This window comes from Salvelinus alpinus, chromosome 2 (assembly GCF_045679555.1).
Source record: "Salvelinus alpinus chromosome 2, SLU_Salpinus.1, whole genome shotgun sequence".
Classification (NCBI taxonomy): Eukaryota; Metazoa; Chordata; class Actinopteri; order Salmoniformes; family Salmonidae; genus Salvelinus; species Salvelinus alpinus.
Window position 1 is genome coordinate 97,332,432 of NC_092087.1, and position 25,457 is coordinate 97,357,888.

Consider the following 25,457-nt stretch of genomic DNA (forward strand, 5'->3'; position numbering starts at 1 on the left):
CCTGCGACCTCCAAACACCTATACAACATTACAACAACGTTACAACAACCTTAAACTGACATGCAACCCTGCAGCCCCCACACCTACACAACGCTACAACAAGAATAACCTTGGACTAACCTTGGACTAACCTTGGACTAACCTTACCGCAACGTTAAAGAAATGTATTACATTTCTGAAAAACATTGGGCTAACTGAAACTTTACAGAAAAACATTTACATTTACATTTAAGTCATTTAGCAGACGCTCTTATCCAGAGCGACTTACAAGTTGGTGCATTCACCTTATGATATCCAGTGGAACAACCACTTTACAATAGTGCATCTAACTCTTTTAAGGGGGGGGGGGGGGTTAGAAGGATTACTTTATCCTATCCTAGGTATTCCTTAAAGAGGTGGGGAGTGTTTTGATGCGTGTCGTTTCAGCATGTGTGTGTGTGTGCAGGGCCGGCTCTAGCCTTTCGGGGGCCCTGAGAGAGATTTGGTTGGGGGGCTCCGCACCAAGCGGACACATTTATTTTGTGCCCCCCCCCTCTTGACATTGGAGAGCAAAATGTTTTAAAGTTCTAAATTCTAAAATGTTGTAGTTTTTAAAGCAAGTTTTCTTTAGTTCTACATATTTTGCCATGGAGCGGAGAGAACGTTGAGCCATTTTATAACACATTTCATGCAGTTCTACTCATCAATAACAAAATCAACGGTTTCCCCGTGGAGGTCAGGGCCCCAGCCATGTGCCCGGAAGGTATTCGGCCATGATTACAAGTTTAGATAACTGGCTTGGGGCTAACTTACCAATCAACAAATTGTTAGCTGACATGGCTAATTGATTCTGGGGCCCTAAACGACCGCTTATGTTGCTGTCTGGAGCCGGCACTGTGTGTGTGTGTGTGTGTGTGTGTGTGTGTGTGTGTGTGTGTGTGTGTGTGTGTGTGTGTGTGTGTGTGTGTGTGTGTGTGTGTGTGTGTGTGTGTGTGTGTGTGTGTGTGTGTGTGTGTGAGCTTACCTTCAGCTGACTCAGGTATGCAGTGACACTCCTCCTCTTACTGAAAAACAAAAATAACACATTTACTAATGTGGACTTTCTCTGTCTCATACTCCTCTGTCTGTCTCTCTCATACTCCTCTGTCTGTCTCTCTCATACTCCTCTGTCTGTCTGTCTGTCTGTCTGTCTGTCTGTCTGTCTGTCTGTCTGTCTGTCTGTCTGTCTGTCTGTCTGTCTCATGCTCCTCTGTCTGTCTGTCTGTCTGTCTCGTGACTTGTGACTTTTCTGAATGTGGGTCAAAAGGGAAATAAAAGTATTATCTGAGTTGTTTCGCCCCCTCCTCCCTAGCTAGAATGCTAGTTAGCTAGCACACGGTGCCCCCTCCTCCCTAGCTAGAATGCTAGTTAGCTAGCACACGGTGCCCCCTCCTCCCTAGCTAGAATGCTAGTTAGCTAGCACACGGTGCCCCCTCCTCCCTAGCTAGAATGCTAGTTAGCTAGCACACGGTGCCCCCTCCTCCCTAGCTAGAATGCTAGTTAGCTAGCACACGGTGCCCCCTCCTCCCTAGCTAGAATGCTAGTTAGCTAGCACACGGTGCCCCCTCCTCCCTAGCTAGAATGCTAGTTAGCTAGCACACGGTGCCCCCTCCTCCCTAGCTAGAATGCTAGTTAGCTAGCACACGGTGCCCCCTCCTCCCTAGCTAGAATGCTAGTTAGCTAGCACACGGTGCCCTCTCCTCCCTAGCTAGAATGCTAGTTAGCTAGCACACGGTGCCCCCTCCTCCCTAGCTAGAATGCTAGTTAGCTAGCACACGGTGCCCCCTCCTCCCTAGCTAGAATGCTAGTTAGCTAGCACACGGTGCCCCCACCTCCCTAGCTAGAATGCTAGTTAGCTAGCACACGGTGCCCCCACCTCCCTAGCTAGAATGCTAGTTAGCTAGCACACGGTGCCCCCTCCTCCCTAGCTAGAATGCTAGTTAGCTAGCACACGGTGCCCCCACCTCCTGTGTACTGGACTAGCTGGTGAAGCTAGCACACTGTGTCCTTCGCTCCCCCCTGCCAAACACCTGCCCTCGCCGTCGTTAACAGAACTGTTGGAAAACAGTGGCAGACAGGCTGGAACAAAGGACATGCTAGCTAGCTATCGTTGTCACCCCCGCCCCTTCTTCTGTGGGGGTTATCGGCAGCTGGCAGCCAACTCCACCTACTGTACTGGAGCGCCCCGCCTCTCGCCTGTCCTCGCTTAACAATGGACCAATAGAAGTATAAAGAGGGGTTCCTGCACATGCAGGAACGGCCACATGCAGGAACGGCCACATACAGGAACACCCACATGCAGGAACACCCACATACAGGAACACCCACATACAGGAACGCCCACATGCAGGAACGCCCACATGCAGGAATGGCCACATGCAGGAACACCCCGAATTGCAGGCTGCAATTGCACCCTTCTCTCACCAAGTGTCAACCTGCTCCCTCCCTCCCGCCACGTCATCAATCAAACCGGATTAATGTGTGATAAGATCTGTCAAAGGTTGTTGACTTGATATCTGCGAGGCGGTGCCGTTATAGGTCGCGGTTTTGGAGGAGAAAATCAGAACTTCAAAGCAGGAAGCAAGTCAATAATGTTCGGACCAGCTGAGGCAAGTCAGTAAATAAAACACAAAATTCTTATTTACAATGACGGCCTACCCCGGTCAAACCCGGGTGGCGCTGGGCCAATTGTGTGCTGCCCTATGGGGACTCCCAATCACGGCCGGATGTGATACAGCCTGGAATCGAACCAGGGACTGTAGTGACGCCTCTTGCACTGAGATGCAGTGCATTAGATCACTGCGCTGCGGGATTGAGAGAGATCCCTGTCAATGACGCCCTCGGGAGCGCACACAGGATGGAGGCCGCAGCCCAAGGTTAACTGACCCAAGGTTAACAAGGCTATGTGAGTTCACTGTGCGAAGAGGAGAGGTCTGTCCTTCCGTCTTTTAACAGCCATTTCCCGTTTCCTTCCAGTTCCAACATCCCGGTAAAGTGCCTGCCTGCAGCTTGACCGTTCTGCTGCATCCCAACCGGACGCACAAGACATTACCGGCCTGTGTGTTTGGGACCATTGGAATGGACAGGGGGGGTGTGGTTGCCATGGGGATGCGTAATAACGTCTTCCTGATGTTCCACATGGACTTTTAAACACATATCTAGGATCCGTTTAAATAATTCCCTCAGCAGTAGAAACCATTTTTAAAAACTGTCGTCTCCGCCCCTGGTTCGGTAAAAAGCGGATGGATGACGGAGGAACCACTCAAATTCTATCGAACTAGTATAGATTATTGAATAATAGTGAGTGAGAGTTGGCCCAGGCATTAGGCCTACCGTGTGTGTCGGTCCGAGGAGGGGCGTTGTCCCGTCTTTTGGCTACAGTAGACTAGCTTTCAGCTTTCTACCCAGGCAGCCCCGATGTCGCAAACCCTCCATTATTGAACGGAAATGAGTGTGAGCCATTACAAAACATCTGTCCTGTACGAGGGATATGTCTCATCATGTCCTGTCGCAATGACAACGGTTTGCTAAAGTACAGGTGAGCAATAGCCTACCTGTGTGTGTAACTTCCATTAGTCTCGATTGTTACAGTTTAATAACTTATGGCTAGGCCTATTGTTTGTCCTGTCATCCGTTTCCAATAAACAACGATTATATTATTATATACAAATCCGTTGTTCAACATCTGGATCTAGGCTAGCCTGTCACAACACTACCAATCACAAGCATTCAGCTGCAACAACAAACGAAACGCCCATTACTCCAAAAGCCACAGAACTACATGTAGATAACTTTAGACTACAAACATTTTTACAAATAATCTTGACAACGCTTACCTGCGAGATCTCGAGTCATCGCAAAAGTCTCTCAAATTCGGACGGACATTTTTTTTCTTCTGGTCAGTTGCCGCAAGCAGAGATCCAAAGTTCACACCACGCACGCACTCTCACAACACACACAACCAGACTTACTTACAGCGCGAGGGAGTAGCTCTCTCCCGTTCCTCCCGCTTTTCACCGTGTGTGTGTTTCTGATGAGTCCTCACACGTTTCCGGACTTCTCTCTCCCCTTCCCTCCCTCACTGAAACGGTAACACCGCTATCGGCAACATTCCTCGGATTCCACTCTAATGCTTTGAGCTGGACCCCCCCCACCACCCCCCAGTTTTGACAGCTCACCTGTAAATCCAGGTTATTTCCACCAGTCAGCTGATTCCAACCCAATTCCCTTCTACTAGTTAGGTCTGTCAGCACCATGTCAGTTATTAGTGAATGGACTAGAACAGTAGACAGACAGACAGACAGACAGACAGACAGACAGACAGACAGACAGACAGACAGACAGACAGACAGTTGTTAGTGAATGGACTACAACAGACAGACAGACAGACAGACAGACAGACAGACAGACAGACAGTTGTTAGTGAATGGACTACAACAGACAGAGAGACAGACAGTTGTTAGTGAATGGACTACAACAATTAGATAGACAGACAGACAGACAGACAGTTGTTAGTGAAGGGACTGGAACAAACAGACAGACAGATAGTTGTTAGTGAATGGACAACAACAGTAGACAAACAGGATGTAGTTGTATTTTCCTGACAGGAGGTTATTGCTCAACAGACCTGTACTGACACACTTTTCTCTCCAGGGCAATACCATCATATCCAGGCGAGGGTGGAACACACATACGGGGGTGGAACACACACACACACGGACATACACACACACACGAACGCACACACACACACGGATGTACACACACACACACACACGCAAACACACAGACTTGCATGCACGCACACACACACTCAGGATCAAGAGCTACACTTCACCAGGTTGTTAATGATTTATGAAAGTAGAGCCAGAGAAACCTCTCTCTCTCTCTCTCTTTCTCTGACACTCTCTCTCTCTCTTTCACTCTCTTTTTCTATCTCTCTCTCTCTCTCTCTCTCTCTCTCTCTCTCTCTCTCTCTCTCTCTCTCTCTCTCTCTCTCTCTCTCTCTCTTTCACTCTCTTTTTCTATCTCTCTCTCTCTCTCTTTCTCTGACACTCTCTCTCTCTCTGTCACTCTCTCTCTCTCTTTCACTCTCTTTTTCTATCTCTCTCTCTCTCTCTCTCTGACACTCTCTCTCTCTCTCTCTCTCTCTCTCTCTCTCTCTCTCTCTCTCTCTCTCTCTCTCTCTCTCTCTCTCTCTCTCTCTCTCTCTCTCTCTGTCTCTCTGTCTCTCTCTCTCTCTCTCTCACTCAGAGAGTTTCAACTGTGTGTTCAACTGAAGTTTAACGGCTGAACCGACAGGCCCAGACTTGACTGGCGTGAAGACGACAAGGATGTTTGGCTGTTATTCGCATCTGACAAGAAATAGTATACAGTCTAGTTATCTGTAGTCTAGATATGAATGGCTGTCTGTGGTAGAGACAGACTGGTTATCTGTAGTCTAGATATGAATGTCTGTCTGTGGTAGAGACAGACTGGTTATCTGTAGTCTAGATATGAATGGTTGTCTGTGGTAGAGACAGACTGGTTATCTGTAGTCTAGATATGAATGGTTGTCTGTGGTAGAGACAGACTGGTTATCTGTAGTCTAGATATGAATGTCTGTCTGTGGTAGAGACAGACTGGTTATCTGTAGTCTAGATATGAATGGTTGTCTGTGGTAGAGACAGACTGGTTATCTGTAGTCTAGATATGAATGGCTGTCTGTGGTAGAGACAGACTGGTTATCTGTAGTCTAGATATGAATGGTTGTCTGTGGTAGAGACAGACTGGTTATCTGTAGTCTAGATATGAATGGTTGTCTGTGGTAGAGACAGACTGGTTATCTGTAGTCTAGATATGAATGGTTGTCTGTGGTAGAGACAGACTGGTTATCTGTAGTCTAGATATGAATGTCTGTCTGTGGTAGAGACAGACTGGTTATCTGTAGTCTGGATATGAATGTCTGTCTGTGGTAGAGACAGACTGGTTATCTGTAGTCTAGATATGAACGGCTGTCTGTGGTAGAGACAGTCTAGTTATCTGTAGTCTAGATATGAATGGCTGTCTGTGGTAGAGACAGTCTAGTTATCTGTAGTCTAGATATGAATGGCTGTCTGTGGTAGAACTTTGTATGCGCAACTAAAATGCCCCCCCCCCCCCCCATCCACCTCCTACTCATACCCCCTAGTGGTTGGTTCAAAGCCCTACCCTGCCCCCAGGTGCCCTACCCTGCCCCCAGGTGCCCTACCCTGCCCCCAGGCGCCCTACCCTGCCCCCAGGCGCCCTACCCTGCCCCCAGGCGCCCTACCCTGCCCCCAGGTGCCCTACCCTGCCCCCAGGCGCCCTACCCTGCCCCCAGGCGCCCTACCCTGCCCCCAGGCGCCCTACCCTGCCCCCAGGCGCCCTACCCTGCCCCCAGGTGCCCTACCCTGCCCCCAGGTGCCCTACCCTGCCCCCAGGCGCACTACCCTGCCCCCAGGTGCACTACCCTGCCCCCAGGTGCCCTACCCTGCCCCCAGGCGCCCTACCCTGCCCCCAGGCGCCCTACCCTGCCCCCAGGCGCCCTACCCTACCCCCAGGTGCCCTACCCTGCCCCCAGGCGCCCTACCCTGCCCCCAGGCGCCCTACCCTGCCCCCAGGCGCCCTACCCTGCCCCCAGGTGCCCTACCCTGCCCCCAGGTGCCCTACCCTGCCCCCAGGCGCCCTACCCTGCCCCCAGGCGCCCTACCCTGCCAGCTGTTTCAACCGGTGAATACCTGGAGCCAGCAGGAGACTGGAGGCGGGCTGATGTGTCCCAGAGATAGACTGTACTGGAGAGGCCAGGTTAGCTCACAACCATGTATGGTGTAAGGCACACAGTATATATTAATATATGAGCAGTATTTTTCCCTAAAGGAGCCTATTTTAAAGTAATTTACGTGGTAAAAAAATGCCCATCCAAACTTGAGAGATTGTTGTTAGGAGTTGAGGCCTGAGAACTATGAAAGTCCCAGAGCTTTCAGAAAGTATTCATACCCCTTGACTTATTCCACACTTTGTTCTGCTTCAGCCATTTATAAAACATTTATAAAACAATAACTCAACCATCTACACAGAAAGCCCATAATGCCAAAGTGATGTTTAAAAAAAAAAGTGAAATTGAAATACAGAAATATCTATTTTACATAAGTATTCACACCTCTGAGTCAATACATGTTAGAATCACCTTTGTCAGCGATTACAGCTGTGAGTCTTTCTGGGTAAACCTCTAAGAGCTTTCCACACCTGGATTGTACTATATTTGCAAACTATTCTTTTAATAATTCTTTAAGATCTAGCCATTTTTAAGTCTTGCCATAGATTCTCTGTGACTCGGCCACTCAGGAACATTCAATGTAATCTTGGTAAGCAACTTCAGTGTATGGCCTTCTGTCTTAGGTTATTGTCTTCCTGAAAGGTGAATTTGTCTCCCTCCCAGTGTCTCTTGGAAAGCAGACTGAACCAGGTTTTATAGCTCTATTTATAGCTCTATTCCGTTTCTTTTTATCCCATAAAACTCCGTAGTCCTTGCCGATGACAAGCATACCCATAACATGATGCAGCCACCACCATGTTTGAAAATATGAAGAGTGGTACTCCGTGATATGGTGTGTTGAATATGCCCCAAAACATAACGCTTCGTATTCAGGAAATGTTTAGCAGTTTTACTTCAGTGCCTTACTGCAAACACGGATGCATTTTTTAAAATATTTATATTCTGTCCAGGCTTCTTTCTTTTCACTCTGTCATTTCGGTTAGTATTGTGGAGTAACTACACCGTTGTTGACCCATCCTCAGTTAGTATTGTGGAGTAACTACACCGTTGTTGACCCATCCTCAGTTAGTATTGTGGAGTAACTACACCGTTGTTGATCCATCCTCAGTTAGTATTGTGGAGTAACTACAATGTTGTTGACCCATCCTCAGTTAGTATTGTGGAGTAACTACAATGTTGTTGATCCATCCTCAGTTAGTATTGTGGAGTAACTACACCGTTGTTGATCCATCCTCAGTTAGTATTGTGGAGTAACTACATCGTTGTTGATCCATCCTCAGTTAGTATTGTGGAGTAACTACCATGTTGTTGACCCATCCTCAGTTAGTATTGTGGAGTAACTACACCGTTGTTGATCCATCCTCAGTTAGTATTGTGGAGTAACTACCATGTTGTTGATCCATCCTCAGTTAGTATTGTGGAGTAACTACACCGTTGTTGATCCATCCTCAGTTAGTATTGTGGAGTAACTACACCGTTGTTGATCCATCCTCAGTTAGTATTGTGGAGTAACTACAATGTTGTTGATCCATCCTCAGTTAGTATTGTGGAGTAACTACACCGTTGTTGATCCATCCTCAGTTAGTATTTTGGAGTAACTACAATGTTGTTGACCTATCCTCAGTTTTCTCCTTTCACAGCCAATAAACTCTGTAACTGTTTTTTAAAGTCACCGTTGGTCTCATGGTGATAATCTCCGAGCGGTTTCCTTCCTCTCCGGCAACTGAGTTAGGAAGGATGCCTGTATCTTTGTAGTGACTGGGTGTATTGATACACCATCCAACGTGTCATTAATAACTGCACCATACTCAAATATTCAATGGATGCTTTTTTAATTTTATTTATACCCATCTACCAATAGGTGCCCTTCTTTGCGAGGCGCTGGAAAACCTGCCTGTTTTTTGTGGTTAAATCTGTGTTTTTCAGCTTTTCATTTCTAAATAATGTGTAAAAGTGTGTAATAACATCATTTCACTTTGACACAACAACATGTGGAACAAGGTGAGGTTTGTGAATAAACCTTTCTGAAGGCTCTGTAACATGTGAAACATTAAACATGTCGGGTTTAATAATACGAAGTAAAGAGACAATTATGAGAAGACAGACAGACGGACACACAGTCGCTGTTCCATTAACTACTGTTCTGTTGACACACTCCTGTTTAAAGGGCTGTGTTTATTACAGTGTGGTTAATGATAAACCACACACCCTCCAACCCCCCAACCCTCTCACACACACACCCCCAACCCTCTCACACACACCCTCCAACCCTCTCACACACACCCCCAACCCTCTCACACACACCCTCCAACCCTCTCACACACACCCTCCAACGCCCTCACACACACACACACACACACCCTCCAACCCCCTCACACACACCCTCCAACCCTCACACACACACACTCCCTCCAACCCTCTCACACACACCCTCCAACCCCCTCACACACACACACACACACCCTCCAACCCTCTCACACACACACCCTCCAACCCCCTCACACACACCCTCCAACCCTCACACACACACACTCCCTCCAACCCTCTCACACCCACACCCTCCAACCCTCACACACACACCCTCCAACCCTCTCACACACACACCCTCCAACCCCCTCACACACACACACACACACCCTCCAACCCCCTCACACACACACACACACACCCTCCAACCCCCTCACAAGCACACACACACACCCTCCAACCCCCTCACACACACACACACACCCTCCAACCCCCTCACACACACACACACACCCTCCAACCCTCTCACACACACACCCTCCAACCCCCTCACACACACCCTCCAACCCTCACACACACACACTCCCTCCAACCCTCTCACACACACACCCTCTCACACACACACACACACCCTCAAACCCTCCCAGTCTTTTGATATGAAAGTGCATAATCCTAGTTCTGTACCTGCGTTTCCTTGTCTGCTCGGGGGCGAGTCCCGGGCTGAGCCCCTCCTCCAGTGGGTGGAGCTGTGAACAGGAGGCGGAGACTGTAACCTTGCGTCGAAGGCGGGGCAGAACACTCTGACGGAACAGATCCTTCCTGGGTTTCACCTATAGAGCCAGAACAGAACAAATTAACATAGAGCCATTGGAGAGACCAAGCAGACAATATGACCAACCTGATCCAGAGGTTCTGGTCACTTCTATTGGCTGGGAAGAGTTCTATTCGTCTTCTAGACAATATGACCAACCTGATCCAGGGGTTCTGGTCACTTCTATTGGCTGGGAAGAGTTCTATTCATCTTCTAGACAATATGACCAACCTGATCCAGGGGTTCTGGTCACTTCTATTGGCTGGGAAGAGTTCTATTCATCTTCTAGACAATATGACCAACCTGATCCAGGGGTTCTGGTCACTTCTATTGGCTGGGAAGAGTTCTATTCATCTTCTAGAGATTCTACTGATTGAGGAAGTCGATTCATTCTTCCTCATCTCGTTAGCCCAATTCTGTTTTGCCCCCTTCTCCCTGAAGTGTGCACTTGTTCCCTCCCCCTCATTGCATGTATTGGCGAGGAGAGTGAACAAATGCACACTTGGGGGAGAAGGATAGAACCAGTCTGGGTTGTATGTTCTATATTCTGTGTTTTATATTCTATATTCTCACCAGGTCCAGAGACGAGCCCAGAGAATACTTCCTGCTCACCCTCAGCTCCTCCACCATACCTGAGACAGGACAACAAAGGGCACAGGTTAGAGGAGTGTGTGTGTGGGTTCATGTGCATGTGTATACGTGTGTGTGTGTCTACATACGTGTGTGTGTGTCTACATACGTGTGTGTGTGTCTACATACGTGTGTGTGTGTCTACATACGTGTGTGTGTGTCTACATACGTGTGTATGTGTCTACATACGTGTGTGTGTGTGGGTGTGTATGTGCATACGTGTGCTTGTGGGTGTCTACGTGTGTGTGTGTGTGTGTGTGTGTGTGTGTGTGTGTGTGTGTGTGTGTGTGTGTGTGTGTGTGTGTGTGTGTGTGTGTGTGTGTGTGTGTGTGTGTGTGTGTGTGTGTGTGTGTGTGTGTGTGTGTGTGTGTGTGTGTGTGTGTGTGTGTGTGTTACCAGAGTGTGGGTCTAGTGTTTGTCTGTGTCGCAGCAGCTGAGACAGTATGGTGTCTCTGTGACTGGGATCATCTACTCCTGCCTCCTTCAGATCTACATCACATACATACAGCAAACCCTGGAGAGAGAGAGAGAGATATAGAGAGAGATGGAGTGAGAGATGGAGGGAGAGAGAGATGGAGGGAGAGAGAGATGGAGGGAGAGAGAGATGGAGGGAGAGAGAGATGGAGAGATAGAGAGATGGAGGGAGAGATAGACAGATGGAGGGAGAGATAGAGAGATGGAGGGAGAGATAGAGAGATGGAGGGAGAGATGGAGGGAGAGAGAGATAGAGAGAGATGGGGAGATAGAGATATAGAGAGAGATGATGGAGGGATGGAGATGGAGGGAGAGATATATATATAGAGAGAGAGAGAGATGGAGGGAGAGAGAGGGCGAGATGGAGGGAGAGAGAGATGTGGAGAGAGAGAGAGATATAGAGAGATGAGGAGAGAGAGAGAGATGGAGATGAAAAAGAGAGAGAGACAGGTTGGGGTGAGAGAGGGGGTGAGAGGGAGATGTAGAGTAAGAGAGAGAGAGAGAGAGGTTGAGGAGGGGAGAGAGAGAGAGAGAGAGATGGAGGAGAGAGAGACAGGTTGGGGTGAGAGAAGGAGATGGAGAGAGATATGAGGGTGAGGAAAAGCGAAGAGAAGAGGGGTTGGGGTGAGAGAGAGAGAGGTTGGGGTGAGAGAGAGAGAGGGGAGCGGGAGAGATGAGAGAGAGACAGGTTTCGGTGAGAGAGAAGGGTAGGGGAGAGAGAGAGACAGGCTGTAACTATCAGTTTAGTAAATACAGAAAGAAACAGGCAGAAATAGACAGACAGACAGACAGACAGACAGACCGAGACACAGACAGACAGACAGACAGACAGACAGACAGACAGACAGACCGAGACACAGACAGACAGACAGACAGACAGACAGACAGACAGACAGACAGACAGACAGACAGACAGACAGACAGACAGACAGACAGACAGACAGACAGACAGATAGACAGACAGACAGACAGACCGAGACACAGACAGACAGGCAGACAGGCAGACAGACAGATAGACAGACAGGCAGACATACATACATTCACACAGACAGATAGACAGACAGACAGACATACAGTCAGACATACAGTCAGACAGACAGACATACAGGCAGACAGACAGATAGACAGACCGAGACACAGACAGACATTCAGACAGACAGACAGACAGACATACAGACAGAGTCATACAGTCAGACAGACAGTCAGACAGACAGAGTCATACAGTCAGACATGCAGACAGACAGTCAGACAGACAGAGTCATACAGTCATACAGTCATACAGAGACAGACAGACAGACAGACAGACAGACAGACAGACAGACAGACAGACAGACAGACAGACAGACAGACAGACAGACAGACAGACAGACAGACAGAGTCATACAGTCAGACAGACAGGCAGACAGTCAGACAGACAGAGTCATACAGTCAGACAGACAGAGTCATACAGTCAGACAGACAGACAGAGTCAGACAGTCAGACATGCAGACAGACAGACAGTCAGGTACCTCTAGACCATAGTATTCTCTCTCCAGTGACTTGGTGTACTGGGGCAGTCCTATCTGTTTCAGCCACCAGGCTATGGAGCGATTATTCATGTCTGAGAGACAGATAGAGAGACCATATTTCACACACAGTTACACACACACAGTCACACACACACAGAGTTACACACACACACACACACAGTCACACACACACACACACACACACACACACACATTTACACTCACACACAGTTACACACACACAGTTACACACACACAGAGTTACACACACACACACACAGTCACATTTACACTCACACACAGTTACACACACAGTCACACACACACACACACACACACACACACACACACACACACACACACACACACACACACACACACACACACACACACACACACACACACACACACACACACACACACACACACACACAGTCACAGACACACACACAGTTACACACACAGTTACACTCACACACAGTTACACACACAGTCACACACACAGTTACACACACAGTCATACACACACAGTCATACACACACACAGTTACACACACACATACAGTTACACACACAGTCATACACACACACACACAGTTACACACACACAGTTATTCACACAGTCACACACACAGTTAAACACACAGTCACACACACACAGTTAAATACACAGTCACACACACTAGTTAAATACACAGTCACACACACACAGTTAAATACACAGTCACACACACACAGTTAAATACACAGTCACACACACACAGTTACACACACACACAGTTAAATACACAGTCACACACACATAGTTAAATACATAGTCACACACACACAGTTAAATACACAGTCACACACACAGAGTTAAATACACAGTTAAATACACAGTTAAATACACAGTCACACACACACACACAGTTAAATACACAGTCACACACACACAGTTAAATACACAGTCACACACACACAGTTACACACACACACAGTTAAATACACAGTCACACACACATAGTTAAATACATGGTCACACACACACAGTTAAATACACAGTCACACACACATAGTTAAATACATAGTCACACACAAACAGTTAAATACACAGTCACACACACACACACAGTTAAATACACAGTCACACACACACAGTTAAATACACAGGTAAATACACAGTCACACACAAACAGTTAAATACAAAGTTAAATACACAGTTAAATACACAGTTAAATACACAGTCACACACAAACAGTTGAATACAAAGTTAAATACACAGTTAAATACACAGTCACACACAAACAGTTGAATACAAAGTTAAATACACAGTTAAATACACAGTCACACACAAACAGTTGAATACAAAGTTAAATACACAGGTAAATACACAGTCACACACAGTTCCAGTGTTTTGGGCGTGCAGACATGTAGCACCCACCTGAGATGAGCTGGTTCTGACTCTGGTTCTGACTCTGGTTCTGACTCTGGTTCTGACTCTGTATGAGAATCTGTTCTCTCTCCTGGTCTGTGAACCAGTAGCCCGCTATCCCTCAAACCAGTAGTGCTGCTTCCTTAGCCAATCAGACCCCACGATGGACCCGGGGGAGCCCCATGAATCAGCCAGTCCCCACGCAGGAATCTGTATCTCAAGTCAGGGGGCGGAGCAAGCAAGTTGGGACAGGATTCTAACATTCTGAGGGAAGAGACAGTGTGAAAAAGAAATGTGAGGGAGAGAGGGAAGAGAGTGTGAAAAAGAGAATAGAGGGAGGAAGGGCGAGAGGGAGGGGGGGAGGGAGGAGACAGTGCGAAAAAGAGGAGGGAGGGAGGGAGGGAGGGAGGGAGGGAGGGAGGGAGGGAGGGAGGGAGGGAGGGAGGGAGGGAGGGAGGGAGGGAGGGAGGGAAAAAGAGACGGGGGGGAGGGAGGGAGGGGACAGAGTGAATAAGAGACAGGAGGGAGGGAGGGAGGGAGGGGACAGAGTGAAAAAGAGACGGGAGGGAGGGAGGGGACAGAGTGAAAAAGAGACGGGAGGGAGGGAGGGAGGGAGGGAGGGAGGGAGGGAGGGAGGGAGGGAGGGAAGAGACAGTGTGAAAAAGGGAAGAGGGAGGGCGGAGACAGAATGATCAACAGTTTGTTTGGCAAATTATATACAAGCTCTGTGTGTGTTTCCGTGTGTCCATGCGTTTAGCCTTCAGTTGTAATGGCCCAGCAGTATCTGCTAGTGGCACTAGAGGGCACCAGTTCCCTATAAAGCTGTATCTCTATTGTGGGTCCATGGTATTTCCTTGATTCCTCGCATCCTGTCTCCTTGGCCCATTGGGCGGAGGAGATCCAAGGGGAGGAACCTCAGAGCTTCTGCACCAATGTGCTTTGAGAAGGAGACAAGAGGGGAGGACACAAGGAATCAAGGAAATACTATTTAGTGCCTTCGGTTGTCACTTGTTGCCAAACTAACTCAGAGTCACTTTCATAGTGGAGAGTTTCAGATGAGTTAATCTGTTAACACATTAACTACTAGTTAGGATAAGTAGAGTTTCTGATGAGTTAATCATTTACATTTACATTTAAGTCATTTAGCAGACGCTCTTATCCAGAGCGACTTACAAATTGGTGCATTCACCTTATGATATCCAGTGGAACAACCACTTTACAATAGTGCATCTAACTCTTTTAAGGGGGGGGGGGTTAGAAGGATTACTTTATCCTATCCTAGGTATTCCTTAAAGAGGTGGGGTTTCAGGTGTCTCCGGAAGGTGGTGATTGACTCCGCTGACCTAATCAGTTAGTACATGAACTACTAGTTAGGATAAGTAGAGTTTCTGATGAGTTAATCAGACATGAACTACTAGTTAGGATAAGTAGAGTTTCTGATGAGTTAATCAGTACATGAACTACTAGTTAGGATAAGTAGAGTTTCTGATGAGTTAATCAGACATGGACTACTAGTTAGGATAAGTAGAGTTTCTGATGAGTTAATCAGACATGAACTACTAGTTAGGATAAGTAGAGTTTCTGATGAGTTAATCAGACATGAACTCCTAGTTAGGATAAGTAGCGTTTCTGATGAGTTAATCAGACATGAACTACTAGTTAGGATAAGTAGCGTTTCTGATGAGTTAATCAGACATGAACTACTAGTTAGGATAAGTAGAGTTTCTGATGAGTTAATCAGACATGGACTACTAGTTAGGATAAGTAGAGTTTCTGATGAGTTGTAGAGTTTCTGATGTGTTAATCAGTTAACACATGAACTACTAGTTAGGATAAGTAGAGTTTCTGATGAGTTAATCAGACATGAACTACTAGTTAGGATAAGTAGAGTTCCTGATGAGTTAATCAGACATGAACTACTAGTTAGGATAAGTAGAGTTTCTGATTAGTTAATCAGTACATGAACTACTAGTTAGGATAAGTAGAGTTTCTGATGAGTTAATCAGACATGAACTACTAGTTAGGATAAGTAGAGTTCCTGATGAGTTAATCAGACATGAACTACTAGTTAGGATAAGTAGAGTTTCTGATGAGTTAATCAGTTAATACATGAACTACTAGTTAGGATAAGTAGAGTTCCTGATGAGTTAATCAGACATGAACTATGGGAATGGATTCTACTCTCACTGGCGTTCTAGAACCATGTGCATTTTCATGTTGCAAACTTCAGCAGTGAGATTATTTTCATCCTGTCTCTGTCACACTGTTGCTCCTCTCTGAATGCTTTGTAGATAATGTTGTGGTTGGTTCTGTGATCTCACACGTTCACATACTGAGTATACTGTGCCTGTGTGTCTCTCTCTGTACGTGTCTCTCTCTCTCTCTGTGTGTGTGTCTGCGCGTGTGCGTGTGTCTGTGTGCACGTGTCTCTCAGTGTGTGTGTGTGTGTGTGTGTGTGTGTGTGTGTGTGTGTGTGTGTGTGTGTGTGTGTGTGTGTGTGTGTGTGTGTGTGTGTGTGTGTGTGTGTGTGTGTGTGTGTGTGTGTGTGTGTGTGCGTGCGTGTGTGTAACAGAGGAAAGGGGAAGTGGTACAGTTAAAAGAGTCCTCCTCCATCTGCAGCTCTGCAGAACGCAACACCCACCTCGCAACAACGACCACAGGGGGAGAGAACGGCCAAACTAACGACGAGAGACAATGACAAGACGGCAGGGGAGGTGAACACAGACGGAGACAACTCAACAAGGAGCAAGAAGAGCAGAACGACAGACCTGAAGAAGAGGAGAACAAGAAGGCAAGAAATACTTTTTTGTTGTTAGATAAGTTCGGTGAAGTCAAAATGGAACTGTATTCCACACATGCTTGGTAAACTAACAGGTGCAGACGAACAGTGAAATGCTTGGTAAACTAACAGGTGCAGACGAACAGTGAAATGCTTACTGACGGCTGATTGGCCCTTCCCTTCCGTTCCCAACAATGCAGAGAGAAGAAAAAGTTTTTGTATTGCGTAAAGTTGGTGGAATATTTGGAGCCTTGTCATGAGTCTGTAGTTAGTTCCCTATATGAACACATGGGTTACTAACGGTCTGAGGACGCGCTTTCACAGGCAAGCAGATCTAGAAACAGGTCTAGAAACAGTTCAGGGAAGCCAAGCAGATATAGAAACAGGTCTAGAAACAGTTCAGGGAAGCCAAGCAGATATGAAAACAGGTCTAGAAACAGTTCATGGAAGCCAAGCAGATATGAAAACAGGTCTAGAAACAGTTCAGGGAAGCCAAGCAGATATGAAAACAGGTCTAGAAACAGTTCAGGGAAGCCAAGCAGATATGAAAACAGGTCTAGAAACAGTTCAGGGAAGCCAAGCAGATAAAAAACATATAAAAACAGGTCTAGAAACAGTTCAGGGAAGCCAAGCAGATCTATAAACAGGTCTAGTGTGGTCATGTTCCTGTTGTGGTCGTGTTCAGGTCGAGGTGCAGTGCTCCCTGAGAGCCACGGACAGAGAGACATGACCAGACAGTCTGACGGACACGTTGTGTGGTTGATAGAGGCCAGGGTGCTCCCTGGGAGCCAAGGACAGAGAGACATGACGAGACAGTCTGACGGACACGTTGTGTGGTTGATAGAGGCCAGGGTGCTCCCTGGGAGCCAAGGACAGAGAGACATGACGAGACAGTCTGACGGACACGTTGTGTGGTTGATAGAGGCCAGGGTGCTCCCTGGGAGCCAAGGACAGAGAGACATGACGAGACAGTCTGACGGACACGTTGTGTGGTTGATAGAGGCCAGGGTGCTCCCTGGGAGCCAAGGACAGAGAGACATGACGAGACAGTCTGACGGACACGTTGTGTGGTTGATAGAGGCCAGGGTGCTCCCTGGGAGCCAAGGACAGAGAGACATGACAAGACAGTCTGACGGACACGTTCCACGTTGTGTTCCTGTCGTGTCTAGGTGGTCGTGTTCATGGTTGAGATGGAGCTGAAATGCTTACTTACAGGCTCTAACCAATAGTGCAAAAAAGATTTTAGGTGAACAATAGGTAGGTAAAGAAATAAAACAACAGTAAAAAGACAGGCTATATACAGTAGCGAAGCTATAAAAGTAGCGAGGCTACATACAGTAGCGAGGCTACATACAGTAGCGAGGCTATATACAGTAGCGAGGCTATATACAGCAGCGAGGCTATAAAAGTAGCGAGGCTACATACAGACACCGGTTAGTCAGGCTGATTGAGGTAGTATGTACATGTAGAGGTGGTGGGCGGGACACAATGCAGATAGCCCGGTTAGCCAATGTGCGGGAGCACTGGTTGGTCGGCCCAGTTGAGGTAGTATGTACATGAATGTATAGTTAAAGTGACTATGCATATATGATAAACAGAGAGTAGCAGCAGTGTAAAAGAGTTGATCAGTGTTTATGGTTGTCTGACGGTCATGTTGTGGTGTGGTTGACCAGTGTTTATGGTTGTCTGACGGTCATGTTGTGGTTGATCAGTGTTTATGGTTGTCTGACGGTCACTGTGTGGTGTGGTTGACCAGTGTTTATGGTTGTCTGACAGTCACTGTGTGGTTGACCAGTGTTTATGGTTGTCTGACGGTCACTGTGTGGTTGATCAGTGTTTATGGTTGTCTGACAGTCACTGTGTGGTGTGGTTGACCAGTGGTTATGGTTGTCTGACGTCACTGTGTGGTGTGGTTGACCAGTGTTTATGGTTGTCTGACGGTCATGTTGTGGTGTGGTTGATCAGTGGTTATGGTTGTCTGACGTCACTGTGTGGTGTGGTTGACCAGTGTTTATGGTTGTCTGACAGTCACTGTGTGGTGTGGTTGACCAGTGTTTATGGTTGTCTGACAGTCACTGTGTGGTGTGGTTGACCAGTGTTTATGGTTGTCTGACAGTCATGTTGTGGTGTGGTTGACCAGTGTTTATGGTTGTCTGACGGTCATGTTGTGGTTGACCAGTGGTTATGGTTGTCTGACGGTCATGTTGTGGTGTGGTTGACCAGTGTTTATGGTTGTCTGACGGTCATGTTGTGTTCCTGTCCAGGTTACGGTTGAGATGGAGCTGTGGCGTCACTGTGCCGTGTGGCTGATAGAGTGCAGGGTGCTCCCTGAGAGTCACAGGGTAACGTGGGACAGTGCTCAGGTGTGTGAGTTAGCCCAAGCTCTGAGGGATGGAGTCCTGCTCTGTCAGCTGCTGAACAACTTACTACCCCACGCCATCAACCTCCGGGAGATCAACCTCCGACCTCAGATGTCCCAGGTAACACACACACACACGTATACGCACACACACTTATACACACACACACACGTATACGTACACACACTTATACACACACACACACGTATACGCACACACACTTATACACACACACACACGTATACGCACACACACTTATACACACACACACACGTATACGCACACACACTTATACACACACACACACGTATACGCACACACACTTATACACACACACACACGTATACGCACACACACTTATACACACACACACACGTATACGCACACACACTTATACACACACACACACGTATACGCACACACACTTATACACACACACACACACGTATACACACACTTATACACACACACGTTTACACACACACAAACGTCAGCAGGCTGGTAGGACTAACGTCAGCAGGCTGGTAGGGCTAACGTCAGCAGGCCGGTAGGGCTAACGTCAGCAGGCGGGTAGCGCTAACGTCAGCAGGCCGGTAGGGCTAACGTCAGCAGGCCGGTAGGGCTAACGTCAGCAGGCCGGTAGGACTAACGTCAGCAGGCCGGTAGGACTAACGTCAGCAGGCCGGTAGGACTAACGTCAGCAGGCCGGTAGGACTAACGTCAGCAGGCCGGTAGGGCTAACGTCAGCAGACTGGTAGGGCTAACGTCAGCAGGCTGGTAGGACTAACGTCAGCAGGCTGGTAGGACTAACGTCAGCAGGCTGGTAGGACTAACGTCAGCAGGCTATTTGCCTAGCAACCTGCAAATGTATTTGCAACAATACGTTCATGAAGTATTTGCCTGTAAGTCTGAAACATAGAAAAGGTGAGGTTAAATTTTGCATTGGAAATGTTGATGCGTATACTAATGCAAATCCATAGGTTACCTATGGCCGAGTTTATGCTACCTCTCCTTTAAGATGTATGCTACTACTAACAGTTTCCTGCTTCATATGTTACCTATGGCCAAGTTTATGCTACCTCTCCTTTAAGATGTATGCTACTACTAACAGTTTCCTGCTTCATATGTTACCTATGGCCGAGTTTATGCTACCTCCCCTTTAAGATGTATGCTACTACTAACAGTTTCCTGCTTCATATGTTACCTATGGCCGAGTTTATGCTACCTCCCCTTTAAGATGTATGCTACTACTAACAGTTTCCTGCTTCATATGTTACCTATGGCCAAGTTTATGCTACCTCCCCTTTAAGATATATGCTACTACTAACAGTTTCCTGCTTCATATGTTACCTATGGCCAAGTTTATGCTACCTCCCCTTTAAGATATATGCTACTACTAACAGTTTCCTGCTTCATATGTTACCTATGGCCAAGTTTATGCTACCTCCCCTTTAAGATATATGCTACTACTAACAGTTTCCTGCTTCATATGTTACCTATGGCCAAGTTTATGCTACCTCCCCTTTAAGATGTATGCTACTAGCAAGACGGTTTCCGGCTTCATTTCACCAGTTTAAAATGACCAGACATTGAAATATTATTTATTGAGGAAATGGAATAGATGTGAGAATGAGGATTCAGGAGGGGAATGAGAATAGACCGGATGAAGGAGGAGGAATTCAGGAGGGGAAATGAGAATAGACCAGATGAAGCAGAGGACTGCAGATGAAGCAGAGGACTGCAGATGAAGCAGAGGACTGCAGATGAAGCAGAGGACTGCAGATGAAGCAGAGGACTGCAGATGAAGCAGAGGACTGCAGATGAAGCAGAGGACTGCAGATGAAGCAGAGGACTGCAGATGAAGCAGAGGACTGCAGATGAAGCAGAGGACTGCAGATGAAGCAGAGGACTGCAGATGAAGCAGAGGACTGCAGATGAAGCAGAGGACTGCAGATGAAGCAGAGGACTGCAGATGAAGCAGAGGACTGCAGATGAAGCAGAGGACTGCAGATGAAGCAGAGGACTGCAGATGAAGCAGAGGACTGCAGATGAAGCAGAGGACTGCAGATGAAGCAGAGGACTGCAGATGAAGGATCCAGGGGGTGGACTCCAAAGTTTGGCTTGGAGTCTCTGGTAGACATCACTGTCAGGCCGTGGTAATTAGGCTGCTGTGGTGATGGTGAGGCTGGACACCCTGCGGCTGAGTGCCCCAGTACGTGCTGACATTCCACTGCAGGAGTAACGTCTCTGTAGTATGAGAAGGCCAAGGACGGGGCCAGAGGGACCTGAGGTGGGGAGAGAGAGGGGTCAGAGGGACCTGAGGTGGCAGAGAGAGGGGTCAGAGGGACCTGAGGTGGGGAGAGAGAGGGGCCAGAGGGACCTGAGGTGGGCAGAGAGAGGGGCCAGAGGGACCTGAGGTGGGCAGAGAGAGGGGTCAGAGGGACCTGAGGTGGGGAGAGAGAGGGGCCAGAGGGACCTGAGGTGGGCAGAGAGAGGGGTCAGAGGGACCTGAGGTGGGGAGAGAGGAGACTGGTTGGCAACGTGTAGCAGCTGGTGCTTGTTGAGGAGCTGCATTCAAGGAAACTAGTTAAAGTGTTGGAGACTGAAGGCCTGGAGGCTGGTTGGCAACGTGTAGCAGCTGGTGCTTGTTCAGGAGCTGCGTTCAAGGAAACTAGTTAAAGTGTTGCAGACTGAAGGCCTGGAGGCTGGTTGGCAACGTGTAGCAGCTGGTGCTTGTTCAGGAGCTGCGTTCAAGGAAACTAGTTAAAGTGTTGCAGACTGAAGGCCTGGAGGCTGGTTGGCAACGTGTAGCAGCTGGTGCTTGTTGAGGAGCTACGTTCAAGGAAACTAGTTAAAGTGTTGCAGACTGAAGGCCTGGAGGCTGGTTGGCAACGTGTAGCAGCTGGTGCTTGTTGAGGAGCTGCATTCAAGGAAACTAGTTAAAGTGTTGCAGACTGAAGGCCTGGAGGCTGGTTGGCAACGTGTAGCAGCTGGTGCTTGTTGAGTTGCTAGGGAGCTGCGTTAAAGTCGCTGCGTTGAAATCTGGTCCACTCCTGAATTAGCGTTCGTTCTCAACACCATTCTGTTATCGCGGAGACTGTTTCCTGCTTCATTTCCATACAGTCCGTTTCCATAGCGACCATTCCATAGTGACGAGCAGACCGCATTTAAGCCCCCGGCCAATGAGATAAGAAAATCAGTGTGTGTGTGTGTGTGTGTGTGTGTGTGTGTGTGTGTGTGTGTGTGTGTGTGTGTGTGTGTGTGTGTGTGTGTGTGTGTTTGTGTGAGTGATTATCAATGACCATAATCTCTTCTGGTTTACAGTGTGTGGGTTTAAGGGGCCAGGGAATCCTTTCTGTGGGTCACAATATTAGTTCATTGATAAATGTTATTAAATGTCAAATCAAATCAAAGTTTATTTGTCACGTGCGCCGAATACAACAGGTGTAGACCTTACAGTGAAATGCTGAATACAACAGGTGTAGTAGACCTTACAGTGAAGACCTTACAGTGAAATGCTGAATACAACAGGTGTAGATCTTACAGTGAAATGCTTACTTACTAACCTACCTAAACAATAGTGAAAAAAAGGTGTTAGGTGAACAATAGGTAAGTAAGGAAATAAAACAACAATAAAAAGACAGGCTATATACAATAAAATGTGTTTGTGTTTGTTCGGTCGTAGCAGGTTTGACCGTGCTGAGTGTGTGTGTGTGTGTGTGTGTGTGTGTGTGTGTGTGTGTGTGTGTGTGTGTGTGTGTGTGTGTGTGTGTGTGTGTGTGTGTGTGTGTGTGTGTTGGTTTCGTAGCAGGTTTGATCGTGCTGAGTGTGTGTGTGTGTGTGTGTGTGTGTGTGTGTGTGTGTGTGTGTGTGTGTGTGTGTGTGTGTGTGTGTGTGTGTGTGTGTGTGTGTGTGTGTGTGTGTGTGTGTGTGTTGGTTTCGTAGCAGGTTTGATCGTGCTGAGTGTGTGTGTGTGTGTGTGTGTGTGTGTGTGTGTGTGTGTGTGTGTGTGTGTGTGTGTGTGTGTGTGTGTGTGTGTGTGTGTGTGTGTGTGTGTGTGTGTGTGTGTGTGTGTGTGTGTGTGTGTGTGTGTGTGTGATCGTGCTGTGTGTGTGTGTGTTGGTTCCGTAGCAGGTTTGATCGTGCTGAGTGTGTGTGTGTGTGTGTGTGTTGGTTTCGTAGCAGGTTTGATCGTGCTGAGTGTGTGTGTGTGTGTGTTGGTTTCGTAGCATGTTTGACCGTGCTGAGTGTGTTGGTTTCGTAGCATGTTTGACCGTGCTGAGTGTGTTGGTTTCGTAGCAGTTTTGCCCGTGCTGAGGGGCCGTGTGTGTAACTCTGGGGAGTCCTATGAGGTGACTAGTGTCCTCCCTTCATAACACACGTGGAGACACTTTGCATAACTGCACAGGGAAGTGTCCACTGCAACAAAAGGAATCCACGTCTGTGGACATCACAGTGTGTGTGTGTGTGTGTGTGTGTGTGTGTGTGTGTGTGTGTGTACTCATACCAGGGTCATATATCAGTGCCAGCCAAAACATTTCCCCTTTTTTTAAATTGGAGTTCTCTATTTAACAATGCTGACACCACACACACACACACACACACACACACACACACACACACACACACACACACACACACACACACACACACACACACACACACACACACACACACACACACACACACACACTGCTCTGACAGGAAGCTATGCAAATCCGATACTGCAAATGTCTGACCGCTGAGCAGCAGGGTTTTGTATTAGATACAGTAATGTGTTTTACACTGACTAGATGAACAGCTTGTGGCTCTCTCTCTCTCCTCTCTCTCTCTCTCCTCTCTCTTTCTCTCTCTCTCTCTCTCCTCTCTCTCTCTCTCTCTCTCTTTCTCTCCTCTCTCTCTCTCTCTCTCTCTCTCTCTCTCTCTCTCTCTCTCTCTCTTTCTCTCTTTCTCTCTCTCTCTCTCTCTCTCTCTCTCTCTCTCTCTCTCTCTCTCGCCCCTCTCTCTTTCTCTCTCCCCTCTCTCTCTCTCTCTCTCTCTCTCTCTCTCTCTCTCTCTCTCTCTCTCTCTCTCTCTCTCTCTTTCTCTCCATCTCTCTCTCGCCCCTCTCTCTCTCTCCTCTCTCTTTCTCTCTCTCCCCTCTCTCTCTCTCTCTCTCTCTCTCTCTCTCTATATCTCTCTCTCCTCTCTCTTTCTCTCTCTCCCCCTCATGTTATCTCTCCTTCTCTCCCTTGTTTCTTTCCCTCCACCTCCCTACTGGTTTCCATAGTGATGTGCACAGTATTGTGTCTGTCGATCAATCAATGAATCAGTCAATCATTATACACGTTGGCTGAGGGGATGTGTGATGACCAATTTCAATGTGATAACTGAACTTCTGAAGTGTGACTCAATGGCTTGTGAATAACCTGTTCTGATTAGCTCACTGTAGTTCCTTGTGTCTTAACTAACCTGATATGATTGGCTACTGTAGTTCCTGTGTCTAATTAACCTAATATGATTGGCTTCTGTAGTTCCTGTGTCTTAAATAACCGTATCTGATTGGCTCCCTGTAGTTACTGTGTCTGAAAAACATGATATGATTGGCTTCTGTAGTTCCTGTGTCTGACATAACCTGTTCTGATTGGCTCCCTGTAGTTCCTGTGTCTGAAGAACATCCGTACGTTCCTGGGGGTGTGTCAGGAGAAGTTTCACCTGAGGAAGACGGAACTGTTTGAAGCCTTCGACCTGTTTGATGTCAGAGACTTCGGCAAGGTGTGTGTGTGTGTGTGTGTGTGTGTGTGTGTGTGTGTGTGTGTGTGTGTGTGTGTGTGTGTGTGTGTGTGTGTGTGTGTGTGTGTGTGTGTGTGTGTGTGTGTGTGTGTGTGTGTGTGTGTGTGTGTGTGTGTGTGTGTGTGTGTGTGTGTGTGTGTGTGTGTGTGTGTGTGACATCACCTCACCTCATCTGAACTCTCTCTTGTTCTCTCTCTCTCTCGTTTTACATGTACATTTCAGTCATTTAGCAGACGGTCTTATCCAGAGTGACTTACAGTTACAGTACATTCATCTTAAGGCAGCTAGGTGGGACAACACACACACAGTACATTCATCTTAAGGTAGCTAGATGGGACGACACACACAGTACATTCATCTTCAGGTAGCTAGGTGGGACGACACACACAGTACATTCATCTTAAGGTAGCTAGGTGGGACAACACACACAGTACATTCATCTTAAGGTAGCTAGATGGGACGACACACACAGTACATTCATCTTCAGGTAGCTAGGTGGGACGACACACACAGTACATTCATCTTCAGGTAGCTAGGTGGGACAACACACACAGTTCATTCATCTTAAGGTAGCTAGATGGGACAACACACAGTACATTCATCTTCAGGTAGCTAGGTGGGACAACACACACAGTACATTCATCTTCAGGTAGCTAGGTGGGACGACAC

General features: G+C 47.4%; 2 protein-coding genes across 11 annotated transcripts in view; one reads left to right on the forward strand and one right to left on the reverse strand.

Annotated features, from left to right (window-relative positions):
• The window catches only part of sh2d3a (SH2 domain containing 3A), a 31,039-nt gene extending 17,003 nt beyond the window's left edge, over positions 1 to 14,036 (reverse strand). For 3 of the 9 annotated variants that reach the window (XM_071390113.1, XM_071390116.1, XM_071390117.1), the window contains exons 1-6: positions 13,887 to 14,036; positions 12,464 to 12,555; positions 10,878 to 10,995; positions 10,425 to 10,483; positions 9,725 to 9,870; positions 1,004 to 1,043 (exon numbers count right to left, since the gene is read on the reverse strand). In XM_071390113.1, the coding sequence (XP_071246214.1) occupies positions 1,004 to 1,043; positions 9,725 to 9,870; positions 10,425 to 10,483; positions 10,878 to 10,995; positions 12,464 to 12,553 (453 nt within the window). In that variant the 5' untranslated portion in view covers positions 12,554 to 12,555; positions 13,887 to 14,036. Of the gene's footprint in view, positions 1 to 1,003; positions 1,044 to 1,982; positions 2,129 to 3,854; positions 4,110 to 4,196; positions 4,582 to 9,724; positions 9,871 to 10,424; positions 10,484 to 10,877; positions 10,996 to 12,463; positions 12,556 to 13,886 lie in introns of those variants that run through there. The other 6 variants (XM_071390114.1, XM_071390121.1, XM_071390119.1 and 3 more) reach the window with 6 other exon arrangements.
• A 2,462-nt stretch (positions 14,037 to 16,498) lies between these two features.
• LOC139568354 (proto-oncogene vav-like) overlaps positions 16,499 to 25,457 on the forward strand; it is a 36,478-nt gene continuing 27,519 nt past the window's right edge. For both annotated transcript variants that reach the window (XM_071390124.1, XM_071390125.1), the window contains exons 1-3: positions 16,499 to 16,668; positions 18,921 to 19,136; positions 24,654 to 24,770. In XM_071390124.1, the coding sequence (XP_071246225.1) occupies positions 18,933 to 19,136; positions 24,654 to 24,770 (321 nt within the window). In that variant the 5' untranslated portion in view covers positions 16,499 to 16,668; positions 18,921 to 18,932. The remainder of the gene's footprint in view (positions 16,669 to 18,920; positions 19,137 to 24,653; positions 24,771 to 25,457) is intronic.